Here is a 23,291-nt window from a genome sequence, read left to right on the forward strand (position 1 = left end):
TGAGTGTCTGGTGGTGAGTGGTGAGTGTTGGGTGGTGAGTGGTGAGTGCTGGGTAGCGGTGCTGCATGGCGGGTGGCGAGGCGGAGGCAGGCACGTACGTGAGCTCATGGAGTCTCCGACTTTTCTCCTGTTCCTCACTTTTTAGCTTCTCGTAGTCGGAGCGCAGCCGCTCCTGCTCCAGCTGCAGCTTCTGGTTGAGGCTGCGAGCGCCACGCCACACGACGCGGGGTGACGCAACAACGTCGCTCGACACACACACACACACACGCATGTACACACTCTACAGATATATGCACACACGCACGCATGTACACACTCTACAGATACACACACACACACGCACGGGCATACTCACACACACGCATGTACACACTCTACAGATACACACACACGCACGGGCATACTCACACGCACGCATGTACACACACACACACACACCTACACACGCACACGCACACACACGCACACACACGCGTGCGTGCGTGCGTGCGAGCACTCACTCCTTGAGTCCGTCCACGATCTTCTGCTTCTCGTCGATCTCGTCGCGCAGGCGAGCCAGCTGCTTGTGGTGGCTCTCGCGGTGTTCCATCATCTGCTGCTCCAAGGCGCTCTGCCGCAAGCAAAGACGACGATGCCTCCATGGTGCTCACGATGGCGCCGATGATGACGGTGCTGATGATGATGATGGCGCCGATGATGATGATGATGCTGATGATGATTGCGCTCATGATGATGATGTCTCTGATGATGATGGTGCTGATGATGGTGGTGCTGATGATGGTGCTGATGATGGTGCGGATAATGGCGCTGATGATGATGGTACTGATGATGACGTTGCTGATGATGATACTGATGATGATGGCGCTGATGATACTGATGATGATGGCGCTGATGATGATGGAGCTGATGATGATGGTGCTGATGATGCCGCTGATGAAGATGGCGCTAATGATGATGGCACTGATGATGGCGCTGCTGATGGCGCTGATGATGATGGTGCCGATGATGACAATGCTGATGATGATTGTGCTGATGATGATGGTGCTTCTGATGAAGATGGTGCTAATGATGATGGCGCTGCTGATGATTGTGCTGATGATGATCATGGCGCTGCTGTTGCTGATGATGGTGCCGATGATGGCGCTGCTGATGATGATGGTGTGCAGGGCAAGCTGCACGATGGGCACCTGATGGGCATCATCCCCCGCATCGTCCAGGACGTCTTCAACTACATCTACTCGATGGATGAGAATCTCGAGTTCCACATCAAGGTACAGAGATAAAGATCCCCCGTGTAACCTTCACCGACTGTAGGGGCAAGTGCTACTAGCGAGCACTTGTGAAGGTCTGGCGAGGCACACGAGGGGGGGGGGGGGGGGGTGGGTGGCCAGCACCACGCCCGGCCGCCTTTGTCTCCCCAGTGCTGATGATTACACACCGCACCAGGTACTCGTTTAAGGCTGAGTCGACCTAGGGGGGGGGGGTAGGGGTAGAGGTTGAGGAGCCCACCTTCATCTCGTGAGCGTCCTGCAGTTTGTCCAGATGCTCCTTCACCTTGTCCTTGAACGACACTTCGTGCATTTTCTCTGTGACGAGGAGGAGGGTGAGGAGGGTGAGGAGGAGGGTGAGGAGGGTGAGGAGGAGGGTGAGGAGGGCGAGGAGGTGGGTGAGGAGGAGGGTGAGGAGGGTGAGGAGGAGGGTGAGGAGGGTGAGGAGGGTGAGGAGGAGGGGGAGGGTGAGGAGGAGGGTGAGGAGGAGGGTGAGGAGGGTGAGGAGGAGGGTGAGGAGGAGGGTGAGGAGGAGGGGGAGGAGGGTGAGGAGGGTGAGGAGGAGGGTGAGGAGGGTGAGGAGGGTGAGGAGGGTGAGGAGGAGGGTGAGGAGGGTGAGGAGGGTGTGATTAAAACCATCATCAGAACACGATGCCTCCTGGTAACGAGACACCATGGCGACTGGAAGTCATGTCAACCAGTAGTCATAGAAACATGACGGCATGGCTACTGGTGGTCATGGCAACTGGTGTCATGGGAACGCGATCGTCACAGTGACCGTGGCAACAAGGTGTCACGGTAACCGGGTGTGGTGGAACCAAGGTGTCGTTGCCACAAAGAAACCATGGCAACCAAGCAGAATGGTAACTATGGGCCATAGTGACAGGGCATGACAGCAACTTGCTGCCATGGCAATGAGCCATTTTGGCAATTGGGTACCAAGTTAACAGGTTGCTATGGCAACAAGGATTTAAGGCTACGTACAGTGCAAAATAAGTTCAACATACGTGTCATTAACCGCATGGCAATGCGGTGACCAGTCGTCATGACAATACAATGTCATGGCAACCAGGTGCCATGGCAACCGGCATCACATCAACCGGGTACCACGGCAACCAGGCACCATTTCGAAGATAATTGAACGTATGTAGGTGGAACTTCTTTCGCACCGTACGTAGCAAACCGCGCTAATCGGCTGTGCGGGGGAAGGACAACAAACTAAACACACAAAGCAGTTCTAAAGAAATGAGTTTAAAATCTAGATTTAAGGTAGTCAAAGAGAACGTAGCATGTTGAACTTTTCCTTTCGCACCGTACGTAGCAAACCGCGCTAATCGGCTGCGCGGGGGAAGGACAACAATGCATTGCAGCGACTGGTCGCCGCGGCAACGAGTCTCCGCGGCGACAGGTATCCGCGGCAACGAGTCTCCGCGGTGACGGGTTTGGTGGACCGACCCTGAGCGCGCAGCTGAGCGAGCTCCTCGCTGAGCGTGTCGTAGGCGTCCTCCAGCTGCCGCTTCTTCAGCTCCACGCTCTGCATGTACTCGCTGAGCGAGCGGATCTTAGCCTCGTGCTGTGGGGGGGGGGGGGGTCAGGGGGGGGAGAGGGGGGGGCAGAGGGGGGAGGGAGGGGGGTACAAGCGCGGAGAAGGGTTCAGCCCAATTGCGTGTACGATTTGGATGACGATGGCTGGTGGCGGTGACGGCGATGGTGGCGGTGATGGCAATGGTGGTGGTGAGGCCGATGGTGATTGTCACGGCGATGGTGGCAGTGATGGTGATGGTGGTGGTGAGGCCGATGGTGACTGTGATGGTGATTGTCACGGCGATGGTGGCAGTGATGGTGGTGGTGAGGCCGATGGTGATTGTCACGGCGATGGTGGCAGTGATGGTGGCGGCGACGGCGATGGTGGCAGTGATGGTGGTGGTGAGGCCGATGGTGGCGGCGACGTCGATGGCGGCACGATAATGATGACGACGATGACGGTGGCACGGACGACGACGACGACGATGACGTGGGTGCGTCACCTGCGAGATGAGCAGCTGGCAGGCGGCGAGCTCGCGCTCGGACGCCTCGGCCTTGCGGCTGCACTCGCCCTGCGTCGCCTCCAGCTGGCGGCTGCGCTTCACCAGAGACTTCACCTCCGACTTCATCTTGCTCACGTAGAGGCGCGCCACCGTGAACTCCTCCTCGATCATGCCGCTCGCGTCCGCCGCCTGCGGGCCACGGCGACGCGGGCACCGGTTAACGCCGGTTAACGCCACATTAACACCGGTTAACACCGGTTAACGCCGGGGACGCCGGGGACCGTCAACACCGGCGGGGGCGCGCTCGCGAACACGGCACACGCGGACACGGCACACACAGACACGGCACACACAGACACGGCACACACAGACACGGCACACGCAGACACGGCACACAGACACGGCACACAGACACGTCACACACAGACACGGCACACGCAGACACGGCACACAAACACGGCACACACAGACACGGCACACGCAGACACGGCACACAGACACGGCACACAGACATGGCACACACAGACACGGCACACAGACACGGCACACAGACACGGCACACACAGACACGGCACACATAGACACGGCACACGCAGACACGGCACACACAGACACGGCACACGCAGACACGACACACACAGACACGGCACACACAGACACGGCACACACAGACACGGCACACAGACACGGCACACACAGACACGGCAGACGCGTGCTCACACGGACGCGGGCGGATGCGCGGAGGGCAGCACCGAGGACAGGAGGGGTGAGACCAAGTCAGACCGAGTCAGAGGGGGCAGTGAAGACAGGAGAAGCAGAGGGTACGGCACGGTAAGAGGAAGGTGAGGAGAGTGGGGGGGGCCGGTGAGGAGGGGGGGTGAGGAGAAGGGGTGAGAAGGGGGGTGAGGAGGTGGGGGGGCGGGTGAGGAGAAGGGGTGAGGAGGGGGGGTGAGGAGGGAGGGGTGAGAAGGGAGGGGTGAGCAGGGCGTGGTGAGGAGGGGGGTGAGGAGGGAGGGGTGAGGAGGGGGGGGTGAGGAGGGAGGGGTGAGGAGGGGGGGGTGAGGAGGGAGGGGTGAGGAGGGGGGGTGAGGAGGGAGGGGTGAGGAGGGAGGGGTGAGCAGGGCGTGGTGAGGAGGGGGTGAGAAGGGGGGGGGGTGAGGAGGGGAGAGGTGAGGAGGGGGGGTGAGGAGGGGGGGGTGAGCAGAGCTTGGTGAGCAGGGCGTGGTGAGGAGGGGGGGGTGGTGAGGAGTGAGTGAGGGGGTCGTGGACCTTGATGTCGCTGTTGCCCACGGCCGTGCCGATCTCCCCCAGGTCCTTGAGCAGCGACGAGAGCATCTCGGTGACGCGCTTCTTGTGGTGGCTGCTCGTCTCCTGGAGCCGCTGCACCTCGGCCTCGCTCGACGCCAGGGAGCTCTGCGCACACCGACGTCATCATAACCGTCGTCATCGTCACCGTCGTCATGGTCACCGTCGTCATCATCACCGTCGTCATCGTCACCGTCGTCATGGTCACCGACGTCATCATCACCGTCGTCATCATCACCGTCGTCATCATCACCGTCGTCATCATCACCGTCGTCATCATCACCGTCGTCATCATCACCGTCGTCATCATCACCGACGTCATGGTCACCGACGTCATCATCACCGACGTCATGGTCACCGTCGTCATCATCACCGTCGTCATCGTCACCGTCGTCATGGTCACCGACGTCATCATCACCGTCGTCATCATCACCGTCGTCATCATCACCGTCGTCATCATCACCGTCATCATCACCGACGTCATGGTCACCGTCGTCATCATCACCGTCGTCATCGTCACCGTCGTCATGGTCACCGACGTCATCATCACCGTCGTCATCATCACCGTCGTCATCATCACCGTCGTCATCATCACCGTCGTCATGGTCACCGACGTCATCGTCACCGTCGTCATCATCACCGACCTCATCATCACCGTCGTCATTGTCACCGACGTCATCATCACCGTCGTCGTCATGGTCACCATCGTCACCGTTGTCATGGTCACCGTCGTCATCACCACCGTCGTCATCATCACCGTCGTCATCATCACCGTCGTCATCATCACCGTCGTCATCATCACCGTCGTCATCATCACCGTCGTCATCATCACCGACGTCATGGTCACCGTCGTCATCATCACCGACGTCATGGTCACCGTCGTCATCATCACCGTCGTCATCGTCACCGTCGTCATGGTCACCGACGTCATCATCACCGTCGTCATCATCACCGTCGTCATCATCACCGTCGTCATCATCACCGTCATCATCACCGACGTCATGGTCACCGTCGTCATCATCACCGTCGTCATCGTCACCGTCGTCATGGTCACCGACGTCATCATCACCGTCGTCATCATCACCGTCGTCATCATCACCGTCGTCATCATCACCGTCGTCATGGTCACCGACGTCATCGTCACCGTCGTCATCATCACCGACCTCATCATCACCGTCGTCATTGTCACCGACGTCATCATCACCGTCGTCGTCATGGTCACCATCGTCACCGTTGTCATGGTCACCGTCGTCATCACCACCGTCGTCACCGTCGTCATCGTCACCGTCGCATAACGTCGCGTTGTCGCATCATCGCATAACTGTCATCATCGTCGTCGTCGTCATCATCACGTCATCTTATCGCGTAACATCGTGTCGTCGCGTCATTGTCGTTATCATTATCGTTTTCATTATCATCAATCGTGTCCTCATCATCGTTATCGTTACCAACATTATCATCAACATCGTCATTATCATCACGTCGTTATCATCATCATCGTCATCATCGTCATCGTCGTCATCATCGTCGTCGTCATCAACATGCTCATCATCATCATCATCATCGTCATCATCGTCGTCGTCGTCATCGTCGTCGTCGTCATCATCATCGTCATCATCATCATCGTCATCGTCGTCATCAACATTATCATCAACATCGTCATTATCATCACGTCGTTATCATCATCGTCATCATCGTCATCGTCGTCATCATCGTCGTCGTCATCAACATGCTCATCATCATCATCATCGTCGTCATTGTCGTCGTCGTCATCGTCGTCGTCGTCATCATCGTCATCATCATCGTCGTCATCGTCGTCGTCACGGCGCGTCGACGCACGATCTTCTGGGCGAGCTCCTCGCTGAGCGCCGCGTAGTCGCGGCCGCGGTCCTCGGCCTCCTGCGACTTCTGGTCGTAGTTGACGGCAAGCTCCTCGAGGGCCTGCAGCACCTCCTTCACCTCCTCCTTGGCCGCCTCGTTCTCCGCCTGCAGCCGCGACAGCTCCTCCTGGACGCCCTCGTGGTCGCGGCGCGTCGACGCGATCAGCTGAGACGCGGCCCAGACAACACCGCCACCGTGATCGCCGTCGTCGTCAGCATCGTCGTCACCATCGTCATCAGCATCGTCATCACCATCGTCATCACAATCGTCATCACCATCGTCACCGCCACCGTGATCGCCGTCGTCGTCAGCATCGTCGTCACCATCGTCATCACCATCGTCATCACCATCGTCATCACCATCGTCATCAGCATCGTCATCACCATCGTCATCAGCATCGTCATCAGCATCGTCATCACTATCGTCATCACCATCGTCATCGCCATAGTCATCACCATCGTCATCACCATCGTCATCAGCATCATCATCACCATCGTCATCAGCATCGTCATCAGCATCGTCATCAGCATCATCATCACCATCGTCATCACCATCGTCATCGCCATCGTCATCATCATCGTCATCACCATCATCATGACCATCGCCATCATCATCATCCCCATCATCACCACCATGATCACCATTATTGTCACCATCGTCATCACCATCGCCATCGTCAGCATCATCGCCATCTTTATCGCCATCGTCATCAGCATTGTCATCACCATCGTCAGCATCATTGTCACCATCAAATCACCATCGTAATCAATATCGTCATCATTACCATTGTCATCACTCTCATCATCCCCATCATCAACATCGTCATCGTCATCACCATCGTCATTGTCAGCATCGTCGCCATCGTTATCAGCATCGTCATCAGCATCACCATCATCATCACGATCGTCAGCATCGTCACCATCATTGTCATCACCATCATCGTCATCACCATCACCATCGTCAGCATCGTCACCATCATTGTCATCGAAGACACCACCGCCACTTGTGTCCCCACGGCTCTCTCACCTCCTCCTGATCCAGCATCTGCTGCTTGAGTTTCTCGGCCAGCTGGCTCTGCTGGTTGATCTCATCATCCTGGGCAGAGCGGGCGACATCATCATCATCACCGTCATCATCGTCGTCATCATCGTCATCATCATCGTCGTCGTCGTCATCATCATCATCACCGTCATTGTTATCGTCAATAATGGTGGTGATGTTAAAGACCCCGCGACGACTCCCCGTCACTCGTGCTCTGTACCCGGGTCTTGTAGTATAAATAAATAACGAGATATGATGATGATAATAAACATAATAATAAAAACAAAACTTTTCACCGGTGATGTCATTCCCGCATGCGTGACGCCATTCCAGCGTGAGCGTGACGTCATTCCAGCGTGGGCGTGACGTTATTCCCGCGGTGACGTCATTCCAGCGTGGGCGTGACGTCATTCCAGCGTGGGCGTGACGTCATTCCAGCGTGGACGTGACGTGATTCCAGCGTGGGCGTGACGTCATTCCAGCGTGGGCGTGACGTCATTCCAGCGTGGGCATGACGTCATTCCAGCGTGGACGTGACGTGATTCCAGCGTGGGCGTGACGTCACTCCAGCGTGGGCGTGACGTCATTCCAGCGTGGGCGTGACGTCATTCCCGCGTGGGCGTGACGTGATTCCAGCGTGGGCGTAACGTCATTCCAGCGTGGGCGTGACGTCATTCCAGCGTGGGCGTGACGTCATTCCAGCGTGGGCGTGACGTCATTCCAACGTGGGCGTGACGTCATTCCAACGTGGGCGTGACGTCATTCCAGCGTGTTCCCGTGCCCCCCGACCTGTGTCCAACCACCGCCCCCCCCGCCCGCCCGCCCCCCCAACCCCCCGCCCACCGCCCCCTCCCACCCCTCACCTTGTCGTCGAGCTGCTTGTAGAGGTGGCGGATGTCGTCGTCGTACTTGATCCGCTCGGCGTCGCCGATTCGCGGCGCGGGGGCCGCCGGCGCGGTGGGGGTGTCGGCGCCGCCGCCGCCGCCGCCCCCGGACGCCGGCGCGTTGTCCACCGTCATGGCCTCCAGGCTGCGGCGCTCCTTGGCGTCCAGCTGCTCGCTCTCGGGCACCGACTCGCCTGCGGGGAGGGGTTAGAAGAGAGAGGTCGCGGGGAGGGGTCGCGGGGAGGGGTCGTGGGGAGAGGTCGTGGGGAGAGGTTGTGGGGAGAGGTCACGGGGAGAGGTCGTGGGGAGAGGTCGCGGGGAGAGGTCGCAGGGAAAGGTCGCGGGGAGAGGTCGTGGGGAGAGGTCGCGGGGAGAGGTTGCGGGGAGAGGTCGCGGGGAGAGGTCGCGCGGAGAGGTCACGAGGAGAGGTCGGGCGGAAAGGTAGCGGCGTCGTCACGTGCAGTTACGAGTCATCACAAATCATCACAAATCATCACAAATCATCACAAATCATCGTCACGAGTCGTCGTCACGAGTCGTCGTCACGAGTCATCGTCACAACGTCACGAGTCGTCGTCACGAGTCGTCGTCACAACGTCACGAGTCGTCGTCACGAGTCGTCGTCACAAATCGTCACGAGTCGTCGTCACGAGTCGTCACGCACCGTTGCGCCAGCGCAGGAGCTCGGCCTCCAGCCTCGTCACGGCCATCTTGAGCCCCTTGTTCTTGTCCTTCTCCTTCTCGAACTTCTTCTTCCACTCCTCCGCCGTGAGCTCCAGGTTCACGCTCACCTGGTTCTTGATGGTCTTCGCCCTGCGCACACAGCCCACGCGGCCCGCTGTAGCGTGTGTGCAGGTGTCGTCCCTCACAGCTGTGCGTGTGTGTGCGTGCAGGTGTCGTCCCTCACAGCTGTGTGTGTGTGTGTGTGCAGGTGTCGTCCCTCACAGCTGTGCGTGTGTGTGTGTGCAGGTGTCGTCCCTCACAGCTGTACGTGTGTGTGTGTGCAGGTGTCGTCCCTCACAGCTGTGCGTGTGTGCGTGTGTGTGTGTGTGCGCGCCTTCATAGGTGCTGCTCGCTAACGGCACTTGCCACAGCAGTCTGTTAAGGCTATACAGGGCGGGATCTTTGTCTTTGTGTGTGAGCAGTGCAGCGGTCAGCGCTACGCTGCGCTGCGACCCGAGTCCGATTCCCGCTCACGGCCACCAACACCTGGGCCTCCCCTAGGTCGACTCAGCCTCAAACGACTCCCCGGTGCGGTGTGTCGCGTAAACATCCCCGCTGGGGAGACAAATGCGGCCGGGCGTGCTGCTGCCGGCCACCCACCCCCTCGTGTGCTGCTACTCTCCGACAGCCACTTGCCCCAACAGTCTGCTAAGGCTACACGGGGCGGACTCTTTGTCTTTGTGTGTGCCTCACCGCTGGCCGAACATGAGCGTGGACTTGGACTCGGCCTCGTTGTAGGCCGAGGGCGAGCAGCAGATGACGATCGTCGTGCGGCAGTTGCCGCCCAGCGAGTCCTGCAGGATGCGGGTCATCTTGCTGTCGCGGTAGGGCACGTGCGTCTTCTGCAGACAAAGACGACGCAAAGACAACGGTCGTCACCACCCACCGCCCGCCCGCCCAGCGTGTAGCCTCAACAGACTGTTGGGGCAAGCGGCTGTTAGCGAGCGCCTATGAAGGCCGGCACGGCGTGTGAGGGAGGGCTGGGGTGGCCAGCAACCATGCCCGGTGATCTTAAAACACCCGGTCCTGATCCTACCCTCACCCTCGCCATAACCTTAGCACCAACCCTAACTTTAGCAATATCACTCCTCCCTTACTCTAGCCCTGATCCTTGACCCCAGCTCTATCCCTAACCCTTGACCCCAGCTCTATCCATAACCCTTGACCCCAGCTCTATCCCTAACCCTTGACCCCAGCTCTATCCCTAACCCATGACCCCAGCTCTATCCCTAACTCTTGACCCTAGCTCTATCCCTAGCCCGTGACCCCAGCTTTATCCCTAACCCTTGACCCCAGCTCTATCCCTAACCCTTGACCCCAGCTCTATCCCTAACCCTTGACCCCAGCTCTATCCCTAACCCTTGACCCCAGCTCTATCCCTAACCCTTGACCCCAGCTCTATCGCTAACCCCTGACCCCTGACAGTGACCCGTGCGGAGCTGAGCTCACCGTGCCCTCGGCGAGGGCCGAGATGACGTTCCCGAGCGAGGAGAGCGACTTGTTGATGTTCTTTGCCTCGTCCAGGACGGATCCCTCCGCTCCCGTCTTGCTCACCTGGCGCGGACAACACACGGCAGGGAGCGCACAGAGGCAAAGGTCACCCGCGTAGCCTCAAACAGACCGCCGGGGCAAGTGCCGCCGTGAGCGAACGGCGACCCCTACGATCCGGAGGCGATGCCGTTGCTGCTTCGCTCTACGGAGCGCGAGATGGGGCCTCCACCCCTCAGCCCCACACAAAAGAGAAAACCACAAAGCGCATGCCCGGGTATGTTATGTCATTAAATTACACTGGTCAACAACAAAAAAACATGTTTTTTCTGGCCTGGACTTTTGCAGCTGTTTTAGACTAATTTCAGGGTGCTGATTCCAAATCTGATCTCAGATTTGCTCTATGTTTTATTTTCTATACAATCGGCAAACCCCATTTTCATTGATTTTACCCGAAATTACCTCTGTCACTTACGATTGCAAGTTGTTGCGGGTCAGTGACTGCTTCAGTGTTAAAATATGGTGCTGTATTTTAGGATAGTGTGTTTATAATATCATTTTATGTAGATATCCACATTTATTTAATATTTTTCTTCTGCAGTTTTTATTGAAAATGCAATATTTGATATCTCAAAAACTGATGCCAGATTTGGAATCAGCACCCCAAAATTACCTTAAAACCGTTGGAATACCTTATGCCAGAAAAAGCGTGTTGACCAGTCATATTTTCCCGTTCCCTTCACTCCCCGTAGTTGTGGAGATAGTGGAGGCGTTCCCATTCTGCATTATCTTCACATCAGCTGCTACCTGGCCTATCGCTCCACGCGAAGCTCCGGGTCTTCTCGGCCACGGCCATTGCCCTCCCCGTCTCTACGCTTGCGAAACGTGGACCCTGTTGAAGGAACATCTGCGCCGATTTGACACATTTCAGGCTGGGCCAGCTGCCTACGATCCATCCTGAGTTTAAGCAGACTGGATTGTGTATCGAACTCAAAGATCCTTGAAAGATCTCCACCGTTCTGTTAGTGAGCTCCTCTGGCTGGGTCACGTAGCCCGCATGCCCAGCCACCGCATGCCCAACAGCTTCTGTTTGGCTGGATCGAGGGGGCTAAACGGGCATGACAAGGGCTGGAGAAGAGATGGAGTGATGTGGTACTGGAGGATGTGGAGCTGAGTGGACTTGCTAATGACCGGTACCAGCGGTGTCAAGATCGGTCTCTATGGAGGTAGCTCGTGAAGGACGCTGCTACTGGCCAGTTGGAGGCAGTCACCCTCCAACAACAATGCAGGGCAAAGGAGCGACGCTCACAACAATGAGCGGATAAAGCGAGTTGGCACAGTGAGGAGCACAGTTCATGCCTCAGCCAGTCATCTCAGTTAGTCAACTCATGGCACCTGGGTCTGTCCCGTGACCTCCTCCTGCACCTAGCCTGGCACTTAGCGGTGCATGGCGGTTTTTGTTGTTGTTGTTGTGTCTGCGGCATCACGATGACGATGATGACGACAATGATGATAACCATTGGAACCTCATTTGCCAGTAAAAAATATGATAATTGGTTTTTTACCCTTCTATCTGGCAACAAAACTGACACCTTTTTTTTTACAAGGAGTCATGTTTGCATAGACCACAATACCTGCAGTCATAATGCAAACAAAAAACATAACTCTGATAATGTATGCACTGTCCTTGAAGTTGATTCAACAATCAACTGTCCTTGAAGTTGATTCAACAATCAACTTCAAGGACATTGCATACATTATCAGAGTTGTGTTTTTTGTTTGCATTATGACTCCAGGTATTGAGGTCTATGCAAACATGACTCCTTGTAAAAAAAGGTGTCAGTTTTGTTGCCAGATAGAAGGGTAAAAAAACTATTATCAATGATAATGACGACGATCACGACGATGTCAACAATGACGACGACGACAACGATCATGATGACGACGCCATCTCACCTTCTCGCTGCCAGCCAGGTCGACGAGGTAGAGCTTTCCGCTGAGCTTCTGCTCCGTCTCGACGTTCTCCTGCTTCACGTTGATGAGGAAGATGCTGTGGCTGCGCGAGCTGTGCTCGTTCATGTCTGCCACGGCGCACAACGACACGAGGCCACCCACGGATCCCTCAACAGTCTTGAGAAAGGCTACACTGGGGCCCTGTGCGTGCGCGCGTGTGTGTGCGTGCGTTTGCACGTGTGTGTGTGTGCACGTGGGTTTGCATGTGTGTGTGTGTGTACGTGCGTGTACGTGCGTGCGAGTGTGTGTACGTGTGTACACGTGCATGTGCGTTTGCACGTGTGTGTGTGCGCATGGGTTTGCATGTGTGTGCGTGCGTGTGTGTGTGTGCGTGTGTGTGTGTATGTGCGTGTGTGCGTGCGTTTGCACGTGTGTGTGTGTGCGCGTGGGTTTGCATGTGAGTGTGCGCGTGCATGTGCGTGCGTGTGTGGGTTTGCATGTGAGTGTGTGCGTGTGTGTGTGTACGTGCGTGCGTGTGTGTGTGCGTGTCGCGTACTCGTCACGGCGACGTGCCGGTTGGACTTCCCCTCGTCGATGACGTCCATCACCTCCTCGGGGCTCGACACGAAGCGCTCCGTGCAGCCCTAGACGTCGACGGGGCGACGCATCAACTCATCACGTGAACACAGCGTCACATCGCCATGGCGACGCGTCAACTCATCACGTGAGCACAGCGTCACATCGCCGCGGCGACGCATCAACTCATCACGTGAGCACAGCGTCACGTCGCCATGGCGACGCACCAACACACCACGTGAACACAGCATCACATCGCCACATCGCACCAAGTGCTACACCCGACACGAGCGCTGTGAGAGAGAAACGCTCTGCGGACTTCGATTGGCTGCGACGTCACAACGCTCTGCGGACTGTGATTGGCTGCGACGTCACAACGCTCTGCGGACTTCGATTGGCTGCGACGTCACAACGCTCGCGGGACTGTGATTGGCTACGACGTCACAACGCTCGTGGGCTGTGATTGGCTGCAACATCACAATGCTCTGCGGGCTGCGTGGCACAGCGGCACAGTGACACAACGCTCCGTACCTTGACGTACGGCACGCGGTTCTTGTCCTCGTGAACGGACAGGTTCGTCTTGGAAACTGAAAAACGCACACACGCACGTACACTCACACTCGCACGTTTACACGCGTGTTCACACTCGCGTTCACACACACGCACATTCACGCACATTCATGTTCACACTCAACTCACGTTCCCTGTGTGTCTTCTCTGTGTATGTACCTCGTGTCTGTTCATGAGTCCCTGTCCTCTGTTTTACGTTGGCATGTTCAGCCCGGATGATGAACACGAGAGATTCGGCAGTCTTTGTGAAATACGTGGTCAACCAGGTGAGTGTCTAACTGCGTTGTTGGCCGACTGGTTTGCGTCACGTGATGTTTCTAAGGTCTGTTGAGTTTCTCGTCTCCCATCTTCTTGTCGCGTTTGCTCATGTGCAGTGTGACATTCTCTGCGTGCTGTGCACGTGGTGTCCCTCCCCTGTGTGTTCCCTCGCTACGTGTCTCACCCCATGTCCACCTGACGATGAGCGCTTGTGTTGCGTTCGAAACGTCGTGATTTATTTTAATTAATTTTAATTTATTTTATTTCAACATACGTGACTTTACCGAAAAACCAATGAGTACAACACATGTACATACACAACACACACACGTTCACACACACATGTTCACACACAACACACGTTCACACACACATGTTCACACACACACGTTCACACACACACGTTCACACACACACACGTTCACGCACTTGCAAGTTCACACACACACGTTCACACACACACCTGTTCACACACACATGTTCACACAGCACACGTTCACACACACATACGTTCACACACACACGTTCACACACACACGTTCACACACACACGTTCACACACACACACGTTCACACACACGTTCATGCACACACCTGTTCACACACACACGTTCACACACACACGTTCACACACACACACACACACGTTCACACACACACGTTCACACACACACGTTCACACACACACCTGTTCACACACACATGTTCACACAGCACACGTTCACACACACATACGTTCACACACACACGTTCACACACACACGTTCACACACACACGTTCACACACACACACGTTCACACACACACGTTCACACACACGCACGTTCACACACACGTTCATGCACACACCTGTTCACACACACACGTTCACACACACACGTTCACACACAAACGTTCACACACAAACGTTCACACACACACACACACGTTCACACACACACGTTCACACACACAACACACGTTCAAACACAACACACGTTCATGTACACACCTGTTCACACACGTTCAGCACATGCACATGAACACGCTCGACGCGACTACCGCTCCGCTCCAGCCTCCACACAACCCTCACCGCCCTCCCCCCCATCGCCAATGCGCGAGACGTTACAGGTGGGGCAGCAATCTGGAGCGCACGGAGGAAACCCCTAGCGGGCGATGGGGAACAGATGGAGATCAAATTTCGATTTAAAGCTTCTTTCGTGACTGCAGGGATTCATCTTCTTGGTTCTTTCGGTAAAGTCACGTAGAAGGGAAATAATAAAATAATAAAAATAAAACATAATTAAATTAAATTTCGATTTAAAGCTTCTTTCGTGACTGCAGGGATTCATCTTCTTGGTTCTTTCGGTAAAGTCACGTAGAAGGGAAATAATAAAATAATAAAAATAAAACATTAAAATAAAATTAAATTTCGATTTAAAGCTTCTTTCGTGACTGCAGGGATTCATCTTCTTGGTTCTTTCGGTAAAGTCACGTAGAAGGGAAATAATAAAATAATAAAAATAAAACATTGAAATAAAATTAAATTTCGATTTAAAGCTTCTTTCGTGACTGCAGGGATTCATCTTCTTGGTTCTTTCGGTAAAGTCACGTAGAAGGGAAATAATAAAATAATAAAAATAAAACATTAAAATAAAATTAAATTTCGATTTAAAGCTTCTTTCGTGACTGCAGGGATTCATCTTCTTGGTTCTTTCGGTAAAGTCACGTAGAAGGGAAATAATAAAATAATAAAAATAAAACATTGAAATAAAATTAAATTTCGATTTAAAGCTTCTTTCGTGACTGCAGGGATTCATCTTCTTGGTTCTTTCGGTAAAGTCACGTAGAAGGGAAATAATAAAATAATAAAAATAAAACATTAAAATTAAATTAAATTTCGATTTAAAGCTTTCGTGACTGCAGCGATTCATCTTCTTGGTTCTTTCGGTAAAGTCACGTAGAATGGAAGTAATAAAATAATTAAATGAAAATAACAAATTATAAAAATAAAACATAATAAAATAATTCTCACGACGTTTCGGCTACAACGCAAGCAGCCGTCCTCAGGTGGAGAACAGGTCTGTCGAGGAGACAGAGTCTGTCTCCTGAGGACGGCTGCTTGCGTTGTGGCCGAAACGTCGTGAGAATTATTTTATTATGTTTTATTATTTTATTATTTTATATTTTCCATTCTACGTCACTTTACCGAAAGAACCAAGAAGATCGAGATCAGTTGAACACGTGCTAGTCGGCTTTAGCGACCAATATCATCCATAATAGAGGTTGTGTTGGGTTAGATCACGTAAATATATAAATGTTGTGTCGTTAAACTCCTGCACCACCCGACACAGCCAACTAGTAAGGGTTGTCACGTAAACAGAACGTGCCAATTCGTCACTAGTACAGCACTAGTGTGTAGTGTATAGTGTAGTGTATGGTGTAGTGTATAGTGTAGTCGTGTATAGTAGTGTAGTGTATAGTGTAGTATACTAGTACAACACTAGTGTATAGTATTGTAGTGTATAGTGTTGTAGTGTATAGTGTAGTGTATAGTGTAGTGTATAGTGTAGTATATAGTGTAGTGTATAGTAGTGTATAGTGTAGTGTATAGTAGTGTATAGTGTAGTGTATAGTAGTGTATAGTGTAAAGTGTAGTGTACTAGTACAGCACTAGTGTGTAGTGTATAGTATAGTGTATAGTAGTGTAGTGTATAGTAGTGTAGTTTATAGTAGTGTAGTGTATAGTGTATTGTGTAGTAGTGTATAGTGCAGTGTATAGTAGTGTAGCGTATAGTGTAGTATACTAGTACAGCACTAGTGTATAGTATTGTAGTGTATAGTGTAGTGTATAGTGTAGTGTATAGTGTAGTGTATAGTGTAGTGTATAGTGTAGTATATAGTAGTGTATAGTGTAGTATACTAGTACAGCACTAACCGGTTGTGAGTTTGAGAGCCAAGCCACAACATTTACGATCTGCGTACGACGTTTCGCCAGTAATTATAGTAATGATGATGCTAGTTGTAATTACTGGCGAATTGTCGTACTTGAGATTGTAAATGTTGTGGATTTGCTCTCCAACACACAACCGGCGCACTGTACTAGTGACGAATTGGCCACGTTCTGTTTACGTGACGAACCCTTCCCGATTGTCTGTGTCGGGGTAGTGGCGGGTTTAATGATAACACGATTATATATTTATATACGTTATCTAACCCAAAAACAACCTCGACAATTACAGATGGAGGTTAGTCCACACCGCCTCTTCGACGCCCACGGGAAGGGAGTTTCACATCCCATCTGCGCCGTGATCCACCAATCCTCGCTTACAGGCAGCCGCGTGCAGCAGCGTAGCCGCCACCACAATCATCATCAGCAGCAGCATGATCGACACAACCATCAGTAGAAGCGCCACCACAATCATCATCAGCATGACCACCACAATCACCATCAGCAGCAATATGAGCGGCACCATCAGCAGCAGAAGCACCACCACAATCATCATCACGACCACCACCACAATCATCATCAGCAGCAGTATGATCTACACAATCATCAGCACGACCACCACCACCATCATCAGCAGCACGACCACCACAATCATCATCAGCAGCAGTATGAGCAGCACAACCATCAGCAGAAGCACCACCACAATCATCATCAGCACGACCACCACAATCATCATCAGCACGACGACGACCACCGGCACCACCGCGTGACGTTCTCACCATCAAGGAGATCGCGAATCTTGTCCATGTAGATCTCAAAGTAGGAGACCTGTACGGGGGGGAGGGGGGGGCAAGAGGTCACGTGGTACGGTGATGAGCTCGTCCACTGCGTAGTCTCATACCTGTCAACCCCTTGTCAGCGCCCTGCCTCATTACAGACCAATTCACGCCTTAGTGGTCACCCCGTGCCCCTTATACATCTCAACGCTCATCCTGCAAAAGCCCCATCACCCGTTTTGAAACGGCTGTACGCCGTGTGGACCTGAAAAGTCAATTCGCCTGCACAGCAATACGGGGTAAGCCGTGACGGGTTGACAGTTGTGTAGTCTGCGTGCATGCGTGTCTGTGTTGTTTGTGAGGAGTGGTGGCGCAGCGCTTAGCGCGCTTTGCGCTACGAACACGGCGACCCGAGTTCGATTCCCGCTCACAGCGACCGCCAACCCCGGTGACGATTATCTGAACCGGTCCTGGGCTTCCCCTAGGTCGACTCAGCCTCGAATGAGTAGCTGGTGCGGTGTGTAAACATCGGCACTGGGGAGACAAAGGCGGCCGGGCGTGGTGCTGGCCACCCCACCCCCTCGTGTGCCTCGCCAGACCTTCACAAGTGCTCGCTAGCAGCACTTGCCCCTACAGTTGGTGAAGGTTACACGGGGGATCTTTATCTCTGTACCTTGATGTGGAACTCGAGATTCTCATCCATCGAGTAGATGTAGTTGAAGACGTCCTGGACGATGCGGGGGATGATGCCCATCAGGTGCCCATCGTGCAGCTTGCCCTGCACACCATCATCATCAGCAGCGTCATCATCGGCACCACCATCAGCAGCGCCATCATCATCATCAGCACAATCATCATCAGCATCATCATCAGCACCATCATCATCAGTGCCATCGTCATCAGCGCCATCATCATCATCAGCACCATTATAATCAGCACCATCATCATCAGTGCCATCATCATCAGCGCCATCATCATCATCAGTGCCATTATAATCAGCACCCTCATTATCAGCGCCATCTTCATCACCGTCATCATCAGCGTCATCATCATCAGCGCCATCATAATAAACACTATCGTCATCAGTATCATCATCATCAGCACCATCATCATCAGGGCAGCGTTAAAAGTTGACATTATTCCATGAGTCAGTGATTGCATGTTCAAAATTATAAGAAACAACTGGATTCACAGTTTATGAATCTGCACGTTACACTCAGCGAGTATATTTATAAATGCGCAACTCTTAGGTTATCACGGGTGCGCAAGATTCATACATTGTAAGCTTGATTAACAGTTCGATTAAACCTACTCACTCTACACAACAACAAAAGACAAAGATCCCCCGTGTAGCCTTAACAGACTGTTGGGGCAAGTGCTGTTAGCGAGCACCTACAAAGGCCGGCACGGCACACGAGGGGGTGGGTGGCCAGCACCACGTCCAGCCGCCTTTGTCTCCCCAATGGCGATGTTTACACACCGCACCAGGTACTCGTTTGAGGCCGAGTCGACCTAGGGGACGCCCAAGACTGATTCAGAGAATCATCACTGGTCTTAGCCATGTGCGGGAATCGAACTCAGGTCACCGGGTTCGTAGCGCAGCACGCTAACCACTACACTACCGCTACCCAACGTACACACACACACGTACACACGCACACACACGTACATACGCCACACACACGTACATACACACATGTACACACGCACATGTACATACACACACACGTACATACACACACACATGTACATACACACACACATGTACACACACACGCACATACACACACACACACATGTACACACACACACACACACGTACCTACACACACACATGTACATACACACACACATGTACACACACACACGCACATACACACACACATGTACACACACACACGTACATACGAATCAGATTACACTTCCTACCGGAGCACGAAGATGCGGGGGCTTACAGGAACCTTTCAGACGCTAATCCGATTGCAGTCAAGGGGATTGCGACTCTCACCTCCATCGTGTGCGTCTTGCCCGACGACGTCTGTCCGTACGCGAAGATTGTTCCATTGTATCCCTCAAGGACATCTGCACACAGACACCCGCAGCCATGTGTGTTTGTTGTAGTACAGAGTTAGACTGATGGCCTTAATCTAAGTTGTCTTGTGGTTGTTGTTGTTGTTGTTTGACTTGCATCCCACTGGGATTTTTGCACACAGCGTTGGTGTACGGTGATTTTTTTTTGCAATATTTTGCTGTCTTTTCTTGGATTTTCTGTTTGCACTTAGTCACTTTAAGATGTTTTTTGTTCATGTTTTTGTTTTTTTGTTTGTTGCGGTTGCACCCGATTCAAGAGCCGAATGGCTCACAGGGCTATACCTAATCAATGAACTTGAACTTGACACACACACGCCAACAGCCACACACAGACAATGTACGCACCAAGAGACAGACGCACAGCCACACAACAACATCCGCCGTTCACCGCTAAGTGATGGTGACAGCCACAAAGACAAAGATTCCCCCCGGCCACGTAGCCTTCAACAGACTGTAGGGGCAAGTGCTGTCAGCGAGCAGCACCTACGAAGGCTACCGGCACTGTGGCACACGAGGGGGTGGGTGGCCAGCACCACGCCCGGCCGCCTTTGTCTCCCCAGTGGCGATGTTTACTACACACCGCACCGGGTACTCGTGTTGAGGCTGAGTCGACAGCCACAAAGCCACACCGACTAAACACCATCACGACATCACACACGAACCGCCATCACTATCGCCATCAGCCTAACCATCGCCGCCACCTCTTTTTTTTATTCTAAGACAATTTTGTTTTTTAATCTCCGGGCTTTGATCCCCGGATCGCCGCTGTCGTCGTCATCGTCGTCGTCATAATCGTCGTCATCGTCGTCATCATCGTCATAATGAAAATCAAAAATATAAAATTCTTACGACGTTTCGATTGCTTGTGTTGCAATCGAAACGTCGTGAGAATTGTTATTGTTTCAATTTTATTATTTTATTATTTCCATTCTTTGTGACTTTACCGAAAGAACCAAGAATATGAATCCCTGCAGTCACGAAAGCTTTAAATCAAAATCGTCATCATTGTCGTCGTCATCATCGTCATCGTCGTCATCATCGTCGTCATCATCGTCGTCATCGTCGTCGTCGTCATCATCGTCGTCATCGTCGTCATCGTCATCGTCGTCATCATCATCGTCGTCATCATCGTCGTCATCGTCGTCATCGTCATCGTCGTCATCATCATCGTCGTCATCATCGTCGTCATCATCGTCATCGTCATCATCGTCGTCATCATCGTCGTCGTCATCATCGTCGTCATCATCGTCGTCATCGTCGTCGTCGTCATCATCGTCATCATCGTCGTCATCATCATCGTCGTCATCATCGTCGTCATCATCGTCGTCATCGTCATCGTCGTCATCATCATCGTCGTCATCATCGTCGTCATCATCGTCATCGTCATCATCGTCGTCATCGTCGTCATCATCATCATTGTCGTCATCGTCGTCGTCATTGTCGTCATCGTCGTCGTCATTGTCGTCATCGTCGTCGTCATTGTCGTCATGGCATCACGACGACAAAGAAGCCGCGTGGACGCCTCCGCGTGAGCAGAGAACGGCCCGCGGAAGTGGACATCACAGAGTTAGCTCCGAGGTCCCTTCTTCACGTGACACTCTAGTCCACACACACACAGTATCGGGCAGCACTGCCTCACCCGCTCTGCCGTACGAGAGGAGTGCCCGTCACCAGCGATAGTTTAATTTTCAGAGAGACAGAAATTTGGCAAATTAAGCACAACCCAGTTTATGCAAGTCTATGGGTCTCTGTGTGAGTCTATGGGTCTCTGTGTGAGTCTATGGGTCTCTGTGTGAGTCTATGGGTCTTTGTGTGAGTCTATGGGTCTCTATGTGAGTCTATGGGTCTCTGTGTGAGTCTATGGGTCTCTGTGTGAGTCTATGGGTCTCTGTGTGAGTCTATGGGTCTTTGTGTGAGTCTATGGGTCTCTATGTGAGTCTATGGGTCTCTGTGTGAGTCTATGGGTCTCTGTGTGAGTCTATGGGTCTCTGTGTGAGTCTATGGGTCTCTGTGTGAGTATATGGGTCTCTGTGTGAGTCTACGGGTCTCTATGTGAGTCTATGTGTCTCTGTGCGAGTCTATGGGTCTCTGTGTGAGTCTATGGGTCTCTGTGTGAGTATATGGGTCTCTGTGTGAGTCTATGGGTCTCTGTGTGAGTCTATGGGTCTCTATGTGAGTCTATGTGTCTCTGTGCGAGTCTATGGGTCTCTGTGTGAGTCTATGGGTCTCTGTGTGAGTCTATGAGTCTCTGTGCGAGTCTATGGGTCTCTGCGCGAGTGTGGCCCTGTTCGCGTTACGTTCGAGAACGCGATTCGAACTCAAACCGCACAACCTCGCCTGTGACGGCTTGGGCCCAATGCCAGCCACCCCCGTGACCCCCGTGACCCCTGCGAAACCCCCCCACCCTCCCGAAACCATCGCCGTCACCGTGGCGACCACGCGACGGGCTGCATAAAAGCAAATAAATAAATAAGTGGTGCCTCCCAAATCGTCCATTAGTGGGAGCTCTTTGGGTTGCCATGGCGACGTCAGGGTCTCTGGAGAGATGTTGCTAATGAGCTAGGATGGGGAGGGGGGGGCGATGGAGGAGGGGTGGCGGGGAGGGGTAATGGGGGGTGGAGGGGAGGGATAATGGGGGATGGAGGGGAGGGGTAATGGGGGATGGAGGGGAGGGGTAATGGGGGATAGAGGGGAGGGGTAATGGGGGATAGAGGGAGGGTGTAGGGGAGGGGTAATGGGGGATAGAGGGGAGGGGTAATGGGGGATGGAGGGAGGGTGGCGGGGAGGGGAAATGGGGGATGGAGGGGAGGGGTAATGGGGGATGGAGGGAGGGTGGAGGGGAGGGGTAATGGGGGATGGAGGGGATGGGTAATGGGGGATGGAGGGGATGGAGGGGGGGTTGGAGGGGTAATGGGGAATAGAGGGGATGGAGGGAAGGTGGATGGGAGGGGTAATGGGGGATGGAAGGGATGGAGGGGGGTGGAGGGGAGGGGTAATGGGGGATGGAGGGGGGGTTAGAAGGGTAGTGGGGGATGGAGGGGGCATGGGGGGGAGGGGGAATCTGTGCTCGTGTCTGTCCCTCCACCGGGGTGGTGGGTGAGGTCTCCCGATGTGACGGGATACGGACAAAGAAAGACAAAGGCGGACGGACAAGTGACGGACAGACAGGCGGGGGGAGCATGGACGGATGGGTGCCGTGGCCGCTTGGACAAATAGCGACAGGCAGACTCGGCGGACACACGGGTGGACTGAGACAATGGGCAGGAGGACGAGACACGTGGTGAGAGACACGGAGACAATGGGCAGGAGACACGTGGTGAGACACGTGGTGAGAGACAAAGACAATGAGCAGGAGGACGAGACACGTGGTGAGAGACACGGAGACAATGGGCAGAAGAGCGACGCTTACAACAACGAGCGGAGCGCCGGGTGGCTAAAGCACAGCAAGTTGGCACAGTAGGGGGCACAGGTGGTGCATCAGCCAGTCATCTCGGTCATCTCGGTCAGTCGACCCGTGGCAC

At 53.6% G+C, this 23,291-nt stretch overlaps 1 protein-coding gene across 1 annotated transcript in view; it reads right to left on the reverse strand.

Moving 5' to 3' along the window:
* Positions 1 to 23,291, reverse strand: part of LOC144951358 (kinesin heavy chain-like) — a 45,144-nt gene that overhangs the window by 12,926 nt on the left and 8,927 nt on the right. The window contains exons 3-20 of the mRNA XM_078881575.1: positions 19,688 to 19,761; positions 18,353 to 18,457; positions 17,683 to 17,731; positions 13,678 to 13,733; positions 13,127 to 13,214; positions 12,574 to 12,698; positions 10,579 to 10,683; positions 9,823 to 9,971; positions 9,071 to 9,219; positions 8,386 to 8,600; positions 7,508 to 7,576; positions 6,440 to 6,646; positions 4,565 to 4,708; positions 3,296 to 3,484; positions 2,724 to 2,841; positions 1,510 to 1,586; positions 501 to 610; positions 99 to 200 (exon numbers count right to left, since the gene is read on the reverse strand). Coding sequence (XP_078737701.1) covers positions 99 to 200; positions 501 to 610; positions 1,510 to 1,586; positions 2,724 to 2,841; positions 3,296 to 3,484; positions 4,565 to 4,708; positions 6,440 to 6,646; positions 7,508 to 7,576; positions 8,386 to 8,600; positions 9,071 to 9,219; positions 9,823 to 9,971; positions 10,579 to 10,683; positions 12,574 to 12,698; positions 13,127 to 13,214; positions 13,678 to 13,733; positions 17,683 to 17,731; positions 18,353 to 18,457; positions 19,688 to 19,761 — 2,131 coding nt within the window. The remainder of the gene's footprint in view (positions 1 to 98; positions 201 to 500; positions 611 to 1,509; positions 1,587 to 2,723; positions 2,842 to 3,295; positions 3,485 to 4,564; positions 4,709 to 6,439; positions 6,647 to 7,507; positions 7,577 to 8,385; positions 8,601 to 9,070; positions 9,220 to 9,822; positions 9,972 to 10,578; positions 10,684 to 12,573; positions 12,699 to 13,126; positions 13,215 to 13,677; positions 13,734 to 17,682; positions 17,732 to 18,352; positions 18,458 to 19,687; positions 19,762 to 23,291) is intronic.

Source organism: Lampetra fluviatilis, chromosome 62, assembly GCF_964198595.1.
Source record: "Lampetra fluviatilis chromosome 62, kcLamFluv1.1, whole genome shotgun sequence".
In the NCBI taxonomy this organism is placed as follows: domain Eukaryota; kingdom Metazoa; phylum Chordata; class Hyperoartia; order Petromyzontiformes; family Petromyzontidae; genus Lampetra; species Lampetra fluviatilis.